Source organism: Watersipora subatra, chromosome 9 (genome assembly GCF_963576615.1).
Source record: "Watersipora subatra chromosome 9, tzWatSuba1.1, whole genome shotgun sequence".
Classification (NCBI taxonomy): domain Eukaryota; kingdom Metazoa; phylum Bryozoa; class Gymnolaemata; order Cheilostomatida; family Watersiporidae; genus Watersipora; species Watersipora subatra.
The window spans coordinates 12,422,167-12,436,620 of NC_088716.1; the positions used below are offsets into that span (position 1 = coordinate 12,422,167).

At 35.0% G+C, this 14,454-nt stretch overlaps 1 protein-coding gene across 2 annotated transcripts in view; it reads right to left on the reverse strand.

Annotated features, from left to right (window-relative positions):
- LOC137404670 (GMP synthase [glutamine-hydrolyzing]-like) overlaps window positions 1-13,317 on the reverse strand; it is a 37,269-nt gene extending 23,952 nt beyond the window's left edge. For both annotated transcript variants that reach the window (XM_068090897.1, XM_068090896.1), the window contains exons 1-6: window positions 13,298-13,317; window positions 10,527-10,641; window positions 9,076-9,167; window positions 7,581-7,687; window positions 4,717-4,929; window positions 3,732-3,925 (exon numbers count right to left, since the gene is read on the reverse strand). In XM_068090897.1, the coding sequence (XP_067946998.1) occupies window positions 3,732-3,925; window positions 4,717-4,929; window positions 7,581-7,687; window positions 9,076-9,167; window positions 10,527-10,625 (705 nt within the window). In that variant the 5' untranslated portion in view covers window positions 10,626-10,641; window positions 13,298-13,317. The remainder of the gene's footprint in view (window positions 1-3,731; window positions 3,926-4,716; window positions 4,930-7,580; window positions 7,688-9,075; window positions 9,168-10,526; window positions 10,642-13,297) is intronic.
- Window positions 13,318-14,454: the final 1,137 nt, after the last annotated feature.

Below are 14,454 nucleotides of genomic sequence, written 5' to 3' on the forward strand. Positions count from 1 at the left end.
ACTAAGTTATACATAGTTTTAAAATGGCTTCAAGTTCGAGCGACTGCGACTCAGAGTTATCTGAGCAACTTTTAATAAAAGATTGGAGTAGACAGCCTATGGTCAAAGCTGACAGGCGTCAGCAGCGTTTTGCTGCAGAGGAAGACAGAATGGAGGTAAATTAACTTAGAGTCTTCTATACTTAAGTAAATGTAATATTTTTATAGTCATAAATACATATACTAATAAATAAAATGATAATTCTTTACTATCTCCAATCATCGTTTCATAGCTTATCTGCCGTTTTACCTAGCTATAATATTTTTTTCGAATTTTCTTTGGTAAATTAGAGTCATGATTACAAGTTATTTTTATTCGTAGGAAGTGGGTAAAATCGATTGATCATTGCAAATCTTCAATTTCCAGAACCAAAGCTTCGAATAGTTGGCTTGGTGTACTTGTGCCTTTATTAAATGTTTATTCATTTTTAAAATTACACTCGCGATCTATTTAACTCCCAATTTGGAAGCTGTCAATAGATACGCTTTAGAATGACATATCTATGAATGACATATATTTATTGCATTTGTTTTACTGATTACAGAATGTTTATGTCGTCCCACCAGCCGAAGAAGCTTTGTCAGTGTGGAAACTGCCATAAAGGGGAAAGAGAGACTTGAATGCGTGCTGCATAAGCCATGATGTTTTGTTTGAGTTTGTTGCAGTAGATGAATTTGTCTTATTGCATCAGCTAATACTATGTGAGTGGCCACGACTTGATGAATATTTTTAATAAAAGCTTTATGCCGAGATGAAAATATTTTTGCTTGTAAAAATTATATAATAAAATAATATTGTTGAAGATAATGCAAAACATGATTTGCAGAATATTGTAGTGAATTGGATATGGTATATGGATGTCCGCAGAACTGGAGAAGGTGAGTTCAAATCCAGTTTGCAGCAGACTTCTCATCCTTAAAACTCTATCCCTGTCTATATTATTTTCAAAGACGTGGATTGCTTATTTCACTTCGGTAGTATTCGGTAATACTACTAGTAAGAAACTAGTATGTAGACGGTGTAGGCAATGATATACAGCCCCGCCCCAAGGATAGGCGACATAATGTGGGCGGGGCTTATGGAAGGCTGTATATCGTTAGTATGTGTAGCTGCAGAACTGAGCTGATACAAAGACCGCGTTTTACATAGTTGACTTGACAGAATTACCGTAGACCGGTAGAATTGGTAGTCGGTACCCAAATGTTTTCACAACATTTGGAGAAAGTGAGTAGAACAAATTTTCAATTTTCGTTATTTGAGGCCTTTGAAACATTCATAATAATGCATCTGTAGCAGGATTTAAAATTTTATTCTAGCCAACATGAGCAAATACAAAATAAGATATACGCCAATAGAGCCGCGTAAGACTAGACTCTTATCGCAAATAGCCGATGTGAATACGAGAGATAGAGACAGGTTGCCTAACGCGTGACATCATTTTGGGCAAGTCTGGGCACGTTTTTGTGGCCTGAGCGTTTTTACGACGATCAGATTTTTTCGGTTTTAATCTTCAAATATCTTGGCAATGCGATCGCGTAACACAACAAACAACATATCAACTGATAGAGAAAAAAAATGCTTTCTTTTAAGATCAACTTAAATTTGACGCAACCACATCTTTAAGGCAGAATTTGCCAAAATCTCAATCAGGCAAAGATTTTCGAAGAGTTTCTATATTAACCCAACTTGAAATGTGCTGAAAAATTTGATCGAGTCTAACTTGCAGATGATTGTCCAGTTGTCCTAACCAATCATGGTAGATCAAAAGCACGGTCAAACTTTCTCAAGCAAAAATAAATTTTACTCTTACAAAACAGGTCATGACTAACTTATAAACTGCAAGCTGTAGGTTATGTATTATTGTGTCGCAAATCACGTATCAGATGCTTTTGTAAACAGTTGTTCAAGGTAGACTGCTATTAGTAACAACAAATACTTCCACCAGTATAACTTGAGTATGTTGTTTAGCCAAAATAACTTCTTCAGATATTCACTGCTAAGAAACTTAACAATTCCCATGGCCATAGTCTATTCTCATGACTTGTTATTGAATTAGTTGGTAAGAAAATGGTCATAACTAGTTGAGTTTTAATTTAGATTTTAATTTAGATTATAAACAAAAATCTCCCATTTTTATCCACAAAACCAAAAAAAAACATTAAAGCGAGTAGTACAAAAGAAAAGAGACTGTCTTGTATATATTCACCTCACATTAGCCTTCCAGTGTTAGCCAAAACATTACACAGGATTCGGGATAAAGCCCTGTCTAACACAAATTGAACATTTAAAAACTGTCAACAAAAACCCAACTACATGTATTTTCGGTAGGCATTTTTTAGAAGCAAATCAGTGTATGCTCTGCTTCCATAAATATGGCTTTTGATTAGGCAATCTTTAGATATAAAGCTATTATAATACAACTATAGAGTGAACCAACTGTTTTTGTAATTATTTCTAAAACGTTCATTGTTGAGACTTTGAAATGTTGCTACAGCGTAAAATTGAGCCGAAATAATACAAAAACTTTATTGAAACCACAGTTCGTGCAATTTTAATAACTTATAGTGCATATATTTGTGAGCTGTTGGTTAGGCTTAAATGAATGACGCATTTGTTCATGAGCTCATAAGCACCTGCCACCAGTGTCACATCGCAAGAGATAGTGAGTGTGACAGAGCAAGGCTTAACATTTTCCAGCCTGGGACCGAGATAATTCGGAAAAATGTTTTCCCACCCCGATTTCTATTCCAATCCCCGAATAGATTTTTGGCTTTGTTTTTTTTACGTTTCCGGTTTATGTAGGATTATGAAATTTTGGTCGTTTTGTTGGTAATACATTTCCAGTGAAACTCTGCAGTTTCAAATCGATTGGACGATTAGTTCCTGAGTTATCGCTAAAATACGGATGACACTTCTGATCGACCAAAAATGAGAAATGGCTGCAAACAGAACACTAGTTTCTAATGACACACTGATTAAAAAAACTATTTACTCTATTTGATTTCTGTTTGAGTTCTACGGACGAGTATAACTGGAGTGGCTCAGAACCTGGTCACGTGACGGGGGAATTTTCTGTTTTTGTCTAATATTTAATATCTCATGCCAAATCTTACCAATTTTTTCGAGATTTATATTTTTTTTATACATTTCTCTGTTTTTCTATACATTTTCCAAATACCTCTCTGTGTACAATAATCTTATGCAAGATTCTGCAACTATTTATGCACATTTTTGCATAATATCTTATCTTATATTTCTTAACAGTATTGGGCTATTAGTAATGGGTTATTGCAATATTGCTGTGATAGAGTATAGCATTGTGGCCAGTGTCTAATATTAATCATGATACATGATTAAATGCAACTGGACATGTGCAAGACATGTGACAAAAACAGAAAATTGCCCCGTCAAGTGACCAGGTTCTGAGCCACCCCAGTTATACTCGTCCGATTTCTACAAGCATAGAGCTTCAAAATGATATTCATTTTAAAATTGTTTGTCTTATCCCGAGTACTTTCACAGTCGATGGAAGGTTAATACAGTTTAGAATCATGGGACCTGCTTCTATATACAAGATTGGGCTTCAATGAAGTGTTGTAATTGGCCTACAGAACTTGAACAACATGATGACATAAAATCATGTGAAAATCTTTTTAGAAACACTTGAAAACAATTTTTTTTATAAAACTTACTAGAACTTTGCTGTTTTTAACTGTCTCTTTTATATATTTGATGCACTGTTCTTCCCTAGATTTGAGCTTGTATGTTCCTTTCAGACCAGTTATAGTGTACAGAAAATTGCGTAATATTGTCATCCCATTCACAGTTAAGTCTACTTCGGGGTGGAACTGCACACCGAAGAGCTTCTTGCCACTGTGCTCTATGGCTGAAAGAGACAAAGACACTTGTATGACAGTGCACACAGAGATGTCATTTTATTTCAAGGCAAGGATTTACAATTTACTAGGTGAATGGCCGGCATTGCACAGGTATTAAAACAGCTTATAAACAGTGGCAGGTAATGTATTTGCCATTGGCTAATTTGAGTAAGCTAGTACACGTATTGCTAAACTTACTAACAAGAGCCGTGAGAGCAAGCTTTAGTGACGTTGCGCGTAACACAGAGTCGCTATGCATATTTTAATTCAGATAATGACTATCTACCCAATAAATCCATTGTATTCCATGTAGCTTAATGGATGAGCTTGTTGCTTTGCAAACTGGAAGTTCTGAGATCATATTCGATCATATTTGTCATCGCTAGATTTTAATCACTATAATTGGACATAGGGTGCACAAAATGACAAAAATACAAACACTGAGATTTATATATCCAGAATAGATAAGAAAGTTTCAGAATGGTGAATGTACTTTTTCAAAGAAACCTCACAAGTGCTCTATCTGCATGTCTATTGTTCTAGAATTAAAGCTGTATGCATTGACTGTAGGGTAAAAGGGTTGGTTACATTTATTGCTAGCGAATTCTTCATTAAATAAGACCACTTTTCAAGAAACCTTTTTAGTCCCTCACATTGATGGGAAAACCGACTATGAGTGAACAGCTCTGAAATTGGAAACTGTATTTTAAGCTAAAAGGCTCAAGCTTTACTTCAGCATGTTGCTATTAAGAGATATCCACTATTTTTGTTTTTGCCATAACTAGAGCTGTCAACATACCGGCAATAGTTGAACCTGAATGGGCAGTAGCCTTAAATCCTTCAGGTATGCGAATGACCGAGTCACCGTGTGTAAGCAAAACTTCTTCCTTGTCGGAGAGACCTTTGAAGAGTTCACTGCTCGTGTCCATATCGATAGAAAATTGACCATCCTCCCTATCAGCCACTCCACATTTTACTTCCCCTCCAAACTTCACGTTCATCATCTGCATACCTGTTCAAAATACAAAACTCTTGACCTGAAAGCTACTATGAACAAAATTTGTCCGTAGAAAGGAGAGCCGTTTTGGAAAGAGAATCCAAACTACGGCGGTCTCGTGTAGCTGCACAGGAGACCGCCATTAACTGTTCATTTTTTAGCTTGTAAGAGCTTGTAATCACATTCCCACATATTTGGCACCTACAACACAACAGAGTAAGACATGGTGAATCTTTTGATACCAAATAACTATAATGTGAATTTTGTTGCAAATCAACCTTTAAGCCTTTGACCAGGTATAAGCCCCCCAAAAACAACCGAAACTCGTGTAATTTATTTTCGAAAATTCAATAAAATCGATATTTTATGAACATGCATAGCTCAAATCTGAAATTTATTTCTATGAGCAAAACTTTTTGTACATAAACATTCATTAACATATTTACTACTAAAAAAAAACATACAACCATGTGCAATTGTCCCTGTATGAAATGCTTGGAAGCATTTTTTTTCGGTAGAGTCAAACGCTATAACGTAGCCGTGCGAGCCACCATAACGATCGTTTTCTCTGTATATTCCAAGTATATTAAAAGTCCAAAAAGTTTACATCACTTCTATCATTTGAATTATTTTTTATTCTGATCAGACAAAAAATCACTAACGATCGCAGGATCAAATAATCTTTTATTTTACCGTTTTGAAAGTCGAGCCGATGTTGACTGGTTTTTCCAACTTTTATTCTTTTCCAAGGAGGCGCGATTTATTTAGCTTTTAGCACAAAGCCACGCCTCTCAGATAATCGTTTCATATTGTAAATCATCGACCGATATCTTGTTGATGATATTTAAAACTTACTAGTGTTCATATCCTTTGTAACGTTACTAGGCGACAGCTTTATAAACGTCTACCGAAATCGACATAAATGTCGTTTCCCCACGCAACCAGTAAACGACATTTTGGTCGTTTCCACTGCTAAAGGGTTAAGATTAGCACTCAACAGAGAGCGGACAACTCAAAAACCACCAGCTGATTCAACATTGCAAATAGACGCTTTGCGATATACCGTGATATTATTACGTAAAAAACTTTTAAAATTTTTGTTAATAATCTTTTCATATTTTAGCTTAAAAGGAAACTGTTGTGTCTATGATAATTAAAAACATTTATTTCATGGAATGAGCTTATTATAAGACTAAAAGGCCAATGCTGTTTTAGTTCCAGTATCGCTCACTCTGAAAACCATCAGATGGGAAATAAATCGCCAGCACTTGATTATGTCGTTTATATAATTGGCGGTAGCTCTTTAAATAGTGGCGATTTACAAATCAATCACCCGTAAAATCATTACTGAACAATAAAATCGCCATATTGTAAAGATTTAGTTGAAGGTATAACAGGAGTTGATAAACTTAGTTAAAACTATAAATTTTCAACAAATGGTAGAAATTTGACGTACTTATGTACTTATGAAATGGAAATTAGCAAATACTGGACTAATTCTCACATTTTCGTATTTCTGATGGTTCAACTAGCTACTATCAAGGTCAGTACTGTTAGATAAAAAGAACAGAGAAATAAACCAACACTGAACCCAAAATTGCCTGCGCTATTCCTCAGATATTGATAGTCATGCTGATAGCAAACAGTATTCAGCATCAGCACATATAGTGTTTTTCTAACGACTGTCTATACAGAACAACAAAATACATTGTTGATGCACTAAGACCTGAACCAATACCTACTTGTAGGTTTTGGTTCAAGAGAGAAGCAAATATATCTGTGGTTATCAATAAAAATGATTGATAGCAACTCCATTTTATTTATTTTCAACAGTAAACCAATTTAATGTGAGATTCAATTTTGAATGCCAACAACCGTACTTAATACAGCCAATTATTTAAACAAACAAACAAACAAGTAACAGATACGTGATGGTAACTGGTGTAAACTGGAAATATCCACGAAACCTTTTAAATTATTCTTGAGGTAATTGAAAGCATTGAAAAACGAAGTTGTTTTTTTAGGTTCACTCCATTTTATGAACTCAAAACTATTTTTGTATTTGCATAAATTTCAGATTTGGCCTATAGCATTTTTAATTAAAAATATAGTGATATTAATAGCTACACAACAAGCCTTACTGTAATCTTAAAATAATGATCACAATATGATATAATTAATTGCCAACATAACTTCAATACTGGTAACGAAAATCCAGCAATGATATGATGGCTTTCACACGATCAATTCTAATTGGACTATATTTGGCATTGTGACGTGTCATATGAAACACTGGCAAGTGTAGCCACAACAAATATTTATAATTCGTGTCGGCTACGCATTTCATCCTTGCGCCCAGCCAGGGCTTCACATGTTCAGATATGAGTTAATCGACAAGTGTGAAACAATTTAAAACAACAAGAAACACAAAAACTTTTATTATAAATTTTTACATTTCTAATTCAAAATGTTTGAAATTAGTTTGCTTTTATTTGGAGTTACCCTCTCTATATTCATTTTCACATCGCTTTTTAGATGGAGAAAACAATTAACCATGCTACAACGTTAAACATTCTATTCTTGACAAGACTAATTACTGCAAGAGAACACAACTACAACCTTCTGACATTGATCCTTGTACACAACGATTAAATAAATGGTGTTACCATAGCAAATTCCGAGGACAGGAAGGCCAATGTTGAACATTTCTCCATCATAAGCGGGGGCGTTATCATCATGCACTGAACTCGGTCCACCAGATATGATTATACAGCTAGAAAGAAACCAATTAAAGGGTTCCAGATAGCTTGAGAGACAAAACACCAGTGCAAAACAGACTAACGCGGATGAGCGCAAAATAGGAAGTGAAATTAGAAGTAACTGGCATTAATCATTGCATATTACAACTTTGATGACCTTAGATGACCTTATTCAGTTCTAGAAACCAACATTTTTCACTGCTTTGATGTGCTAAATTGCGAACAATGGAAAATATAGATCTAAAACTCTGAAAGCTGAAATTCAAATAAAAAAGTTCATAACCTATAATTTCAGCAAAACATTCAACTGACCACATATTGAGATGCCTGAAATCACAGTCATTGAAGATTAAGGCATCGCTTGATGACCAAGGCAGCTAGCCTGAGCTCAAATATACTTCAATAACAAGCCAGATAAAATATATATATAGTACATATAAAATCAGTAAAATGGACTATTACTTTAGATGACACAGTTTATTACTAATAGTTTCATGCTTGCTAAAAGCAATCTTCACATAAAGTGTTAATACCAGTTTTAGTTATTTCATAGATAACACCTTTAAAACTTCGAAGCTGGATAATCATCTAGCTAGAAAGTCGGATGATCTATCAGATTATCTGGATTATCTATCTATCTATCAGATCTAAAATAGCCAATTGAGCCCGGCATTGCTTGCCTCCTTTTTCAAATTAGATAAGCCATAGATAACATAGGTATAGAGCTTTGGCAGTCAACTTTTATAGCTTCTCTTTTATTAACTTCCCTGTCCTTATAACTCTTCCCTCACGCAAGAATTCTTTTACATTACGGAACACTGTTCTTATTATAGTAAAGATTATTTGAGGAGTTGAGAAGGTAGTTCTTTATTGCAAGTGTTAGAATGTTGGCATTGTAAGCTGAGTGTCCCAGGTTCAAGACCCACACACTGCAATATTTTATAAAGCACTTTAATTACCGCATATATATAAGTATGAATTATAACTCCCAGAAAATTTTCTAAAATCTTCAAAAACTATGAACAACAAAGACAGCCGTATTACTTTGGAATTTATAAATTAAAACAATGGTTAATTATTTTTAATTGGAATCGGCATTTCATCACAACTACTTACAAAAAACCAATTTTACTGCAACTAAGAAAATTCTGACTAGCAGTATTACAGACTGTTAGTCAGTATTACACACTACTGCAGTGCTACAGCTAGTCGCTTCCATATTTTCTAAAGCAGAAATGGACAGGCAGTGCAGTTGGTTCTGAGCCTTTAGCACTTCAACACATAGACATCTAGCTATCATATTATACAATGAGGTTGAATCCTATTCATGATCCTACACTAAAGTATGTGTAGCAATTGACCAACAGGGTGTTTATTTAGTCCAAAGGTAAGTCTGACAAACCTGAAGCCTCGGTCTTTGATGTCAGAGGCTGGAGTATTCAGCGGAAGAATCTCTGAGTGAATATTGAGCTCCCTTACCTTCCTGTCTATCACCTGTTTACAAAATCAAAAAATACAGGATTTCTTTGTACGAGTACAAAATATAAAGTACATATGATATTGTGCATAACAGATAGTATAATAAATAGTACTGTGTATGCAAAGTGAAACTTACTACAGAGAGTATTTTACACACTGTTTGCCCAAGTTTCACTTTACAGTTGCAGTTTGTCCTTCACATATTATTTTTAATTTCATCATTTTTACACTCACTTGCAAAACTGCGATGCTTCAAAAGTGCTGTGTTTGAATTCCTTGTTTCTTCTAATTTTACAAAAAAATAATAAAAATTTTTACTTAAAAATTATTTTTATAAAAAAAACAATAAGTAGAGGTTAGACTACATATTACTAAGCACCTCAGACTGCAATGTGAAATACTATCAGATAATGCATAGAGCAACCTTTGCATAGAGTACAATTAATTGCTTACAGTAACTAAAAGCTATAAAACAACAGGATTTGGAGATTCGCAAATGTTAACTATAACAGCATAATGATATGCCAACCTGTAAATGTAGATACTGAAGCCAATGTGTTTAGTGGATGCTTTCAAATGGCATCTTGTTGTTTGATTAGAGAATGATTGGGAGTTGGTATTTCATTGGATAACTCTGTTAGCCAATGAAATGCGAGTATTCTTGCAGCACTTGCATTTCAGTCGCTAACTCTGTTCACAAATAGGTATTTTTTCATTTTAAGATAGTTAAATCTCTGACAAGCAAAAGAAATGTCATTGAACAGATATTCTGATTGACCAATGGTCAACCAGCGCAGACATTATCAAAAAAAGCGAGTTCATAAGAATATTGGCATTCGTGGCGTGCATAAGATTGCTCTATATAGGGAATTATCCTCTCGGCGATTATTTATTAACTAGGTGCACTTGATGGCATTGCCGAAGCTCCGCTGATATGTTGAAAAACATTGCAGTTGTCAAACTTTCCCAATATTTGCTCGCGCATCCACAACAGTCGACGCAATGGGCACCACTTCGGCGTTAGCCATTGACTATCTTAAATTGCTTGATCTATATTTTCCTTCATGATAGTTGCTGTGAGACTAGTATTTCATTATTTCATAAACCGCATTGTGTAATGAGAACACGATTAGCTGATATAAACCCATATGGGTTTGTGATTGTGTTAACAATGTTATCAATCACCAATGTATTGTGGGATTAACACCGACATAATGAGATATAGTGTGTACCAGCTTTAACCTATCATTGTTAGACATGGAGTACTCAAACATTTGACTTGCACAAACATCCTTCAGGATGGCTGAACCTTATCACTGAACACAAAGCCCTGATGCTGCTATAGTACATCTATACTTAATATTGAACTCTGACCTTGCCGTATTGAGATCCTGCATCTAGTATAACTATGCGCTCATGTTCCTCTGAATTGTTCGTCTCTCCCACACCATTGGGAGGAACATGACCCTCCATCTATCCACAAACCTCACTGTTGATAAAAGCAGACAAAACAGGTTAAAATTCACATACATATACAAAAGTTAGTTCCCAGTTAAATCTTTTTTTTAATGACAAAACAGACTTGTGCATTTACTTGTATCTCTTCATCTGTGCAGCAGACATGATCAGTTAGTAGTGAGCTTATCTTAGTTGCACTCAAAGCATGTCTCAACAATTTCTTTAACATATCAACCTAGCTAAACTATCATCAGGTTATGGATATTTTGCAGTGCGGATTGAATTTTTTTATATCTAAGTAAATAAAAATGCTATTAGCTACATGAACCACTAGTTTTAACTAAAGTTATGATAACATGAAAAACATCAGGCAACTAAACATTGTTTAGTTGAGCCTAAATAAACATGCTATGATTACATGATTATCGAAGTTGTTGACCTAATGACTTCAACCTAACTAAAAAACAGTCACAAATATGCCAACAGATTTTCTTCATTCATTATATGAAAAATCATCATATAGCGCCACTCCTCCAAATAACATTTCTAATCATGTATACAAAATCCAAAATTTGTAATGATTAGTTTTATGTATGGCGCCTTACAGTGCCTCGCGTTGCGCGTTCACAACTCGAGTTGTACAACTCGAGTTGCCGTGTTGTCCAACTCGAGTTGCCGAATTGTACAACTCGGCCTGGGTTTATGATTAACTCGCGTTGTGTTATACGCAAAGCTAACACGGGTTTGTAAAAAAAGCAAAGTGAGTAATTGGGGTGTTTCATTTACAGAACATTTACAGAAATTTAACACTCTTAATTTAAATATATATACACATTTAAATTATATAATTATATTGGCAATATTTATTTCTATAAATATAACGAGACAAAAACAATTGTAGAATGTAAAAAGCAAACTAAAAAACAATCTATGTGGGAGGTAGGCCACTTCATTTTCAAATTGAAAAAGAGTTATTTCTCTAGAACCTGACAAGAAACTGAATGAACACCGAAAATGAACATAGAAATTATTTCAACGGCGTTTAAAGATGCACCAAAATAAATTCCATATATAAAAAATATAGCTAGAGAAAATGAAATGATGAGATATTCTCAAGCCGAGTTGTTGAACTCGAGTTGCTGTTAAAAGAACTCGGCCTGGATTTTTGATGAACTCGAGTTGTGTAACTCGAGTTGTACAACTCGAGTTATTTTTACAAACTCGAGTTGGTAAATATAACTCGAGTTGTACAACTCGAGTTGTACAACTCGGCGCAGTATAATTCGCTATTAGCTCTAGTTTTACAGTACATACATAGTTTAATTTTTATTAGCTAATGGGTGCCTACTGATATACCATTGTTAACATAACCAGATCTACGGTTACGCTACTGTAATACCAATATATTGCACCTTACTTTTGAAAAGTCGTGTTGCGTGTTCACAACTCGAGTTGTGCAACTCGAGTTGTGAACGGGCAATGCGAGGCACTGTAAGGCGCCATATTTAGGAGTATATCTGAATAAAATTCATTGAATGAGTCTTGAACCACCCTATTTTCAATTGGAAAAAGGCAAGTGCACAAAGCCATAGCAGAGGCTGGTTAGTCGGAAGTGATTAAAAATGACAGTATTATGCCAAAAAGGGTTTGTAATTTTCAGCGCCATGGATGACGGTTTTTCAAATAAACTTAATTATACTGTGACTACAATATGTTTAGCCAGATACAAATTTGGTCAGATGGCTTATTGGCCTCTACAAGTTTACATTAGAGTATAAGACAAACTGATCTGAACTGAAATTATCTTGCTAGCTTATTTAGTTGAGGAGATATTTGTATTTGAATAAATAGTCGCAATATGCTGGTAACTACTATGCCAAATTGTGATTATTATTGAAACCAAGAACATTACACAAAGTTTGCAGTATGTGTTCAAAACAACAAAAATGAAACTTTAATGTTTTTAGTTTATGGCAGATCTGTTCAGAATGGTTTGGTATGAAGCAGATGTTCACAACACAGTGTGGTACGGTCCAAAGCAGTCCTTCAGGTGCAGGTAGCAGTGCTTGCATTTGAAATGGTTCAACATCGCTTAACCGGAGCGCTACACACTTTGCAGCTTTTATACTCTGCAGAGTAGACAATGATATGCTGCTGAGTTGAAAAGCATTTAATGACTGGGGGTCAGAGATGGCCTTCCACGTTTCGTTCCAAGGTTCACCACTAGCGGCTGTTCCTAAGAACAGCTGATCTATCAGAATGCATTTTAAGCTCAGAAATAGCATTCCATCTAGATGGCTTGATTATTTGCTTGACTGCTGTTACGAGATGTGCAAGAGTCTTTATTTACTCAGAACGACTACTAAAAAATCTAGTTGAATATTTCTTTTGAGTGCTCTGTTTGGGTTTTGTTTTTTTTTTTTTTTTTGTAATTTTGAAATAATATATACAGATTTAGCACAAGCGGAAGACAGCAAGCTAAAAATAGAAAAGCTTAACTGGCCTTATGTCACGAATATTATTACTATGCCTGTATTATTAATGCGAAACGTTTGATCTTCCTAACTTTAAAAGAAAACTGTTTCGATCAATGTAATTTTTAGACACGATGGCACCCGGTACAAAATAACAACACTGAACACAATTGATATTGCAAGTTCTAGAAATTGAAATATTTATATAGATACCGACTGTAAAAAATATGTAAATACACAATGTAGCTTAAAACGCTAAACAAATGACAGCGATGAATACCACGACGGACGCAGCCACCAGATAAATAAAGTAACGAGTTGCACATGTTAAAATGTAGCTTGCAGTTCTTTAATGACCTGTTTAACGGGGACAAAACTTCTATTATTAGGCGGTGGTTTTTTTGCAAGAGGAAGTAACTCCTTTAACAAGTTAAACTCGCTATTATATTAAACAAATTAAACTCGTAATGAGTTCAACATAAAAATGTGCTGTTATTGTTGGCTTTTGAGCTTGCTATCAAAATCAGTATTTAAAAGAACTCTTTGGTTTTATAGAAGCACCATGTTTGTCCATAAGTAATCAATCTGAAAAAATTTCAACTTGAGAAATGTTCGGACAAAGCAAGAGAGCACATTGTTAGATGAGGTTGTGGAGAAATTATGTTATGCATAACTAATCCGAATCCATACACAACATCAGTGTTGGAATTGCTTGTCACATTATTTTATTTTATTTTGACTTTGTTTAGTTTGTGCACTTTGCTTAGCTAGTGAGAATTAATTTGATTATTATTGGTTCAGGTACAAGTGAAGGTGTTAAGCTGTTGTAAGCAATACTGATATTTGCCAGTAAACATTAATTCTTTATTCTATAAGTCTAACAATTAAAATACACAACTAACAAAATTCTAAACAATAATATTAATAACAAGAGGTTAAAATAGCTAATAAAAGTTACACCCTTACTCAAACGGTCATCCGTGTTTGCTTGGCTCGGTCCATGCGGCTGCGAGTTTCGATAGTCAGATGAGAGTCATGGCTGTCCTTATATGTAGAGAGATAGGTAGTTGAGATAGTGGTGTAGAAGAGGCTCAGCTGATAAAGGAGAGAGAGGCTCCTCAGCAAGCAGAGGGGAGAGGAGGAGGTCCTCAGGAAAAGAGAAAGATGGAGTTAAAGATGGGGATAGAGATGCTGATTCATTGGAGCTGTTCTCTTTTATAGATGTCTGGCATGTGGGATGGTTAGCCTTTGGGTGTAGGTTGAGTGTTAAAGTTCAATGCTTTCTGTCAGGCGTTTGAAGATATCTTGTTTGCGTAAGTCTTCAGCTGGTGCACGTGATGTTGACATGTAGGGTGGAGCTCGTGACTTAC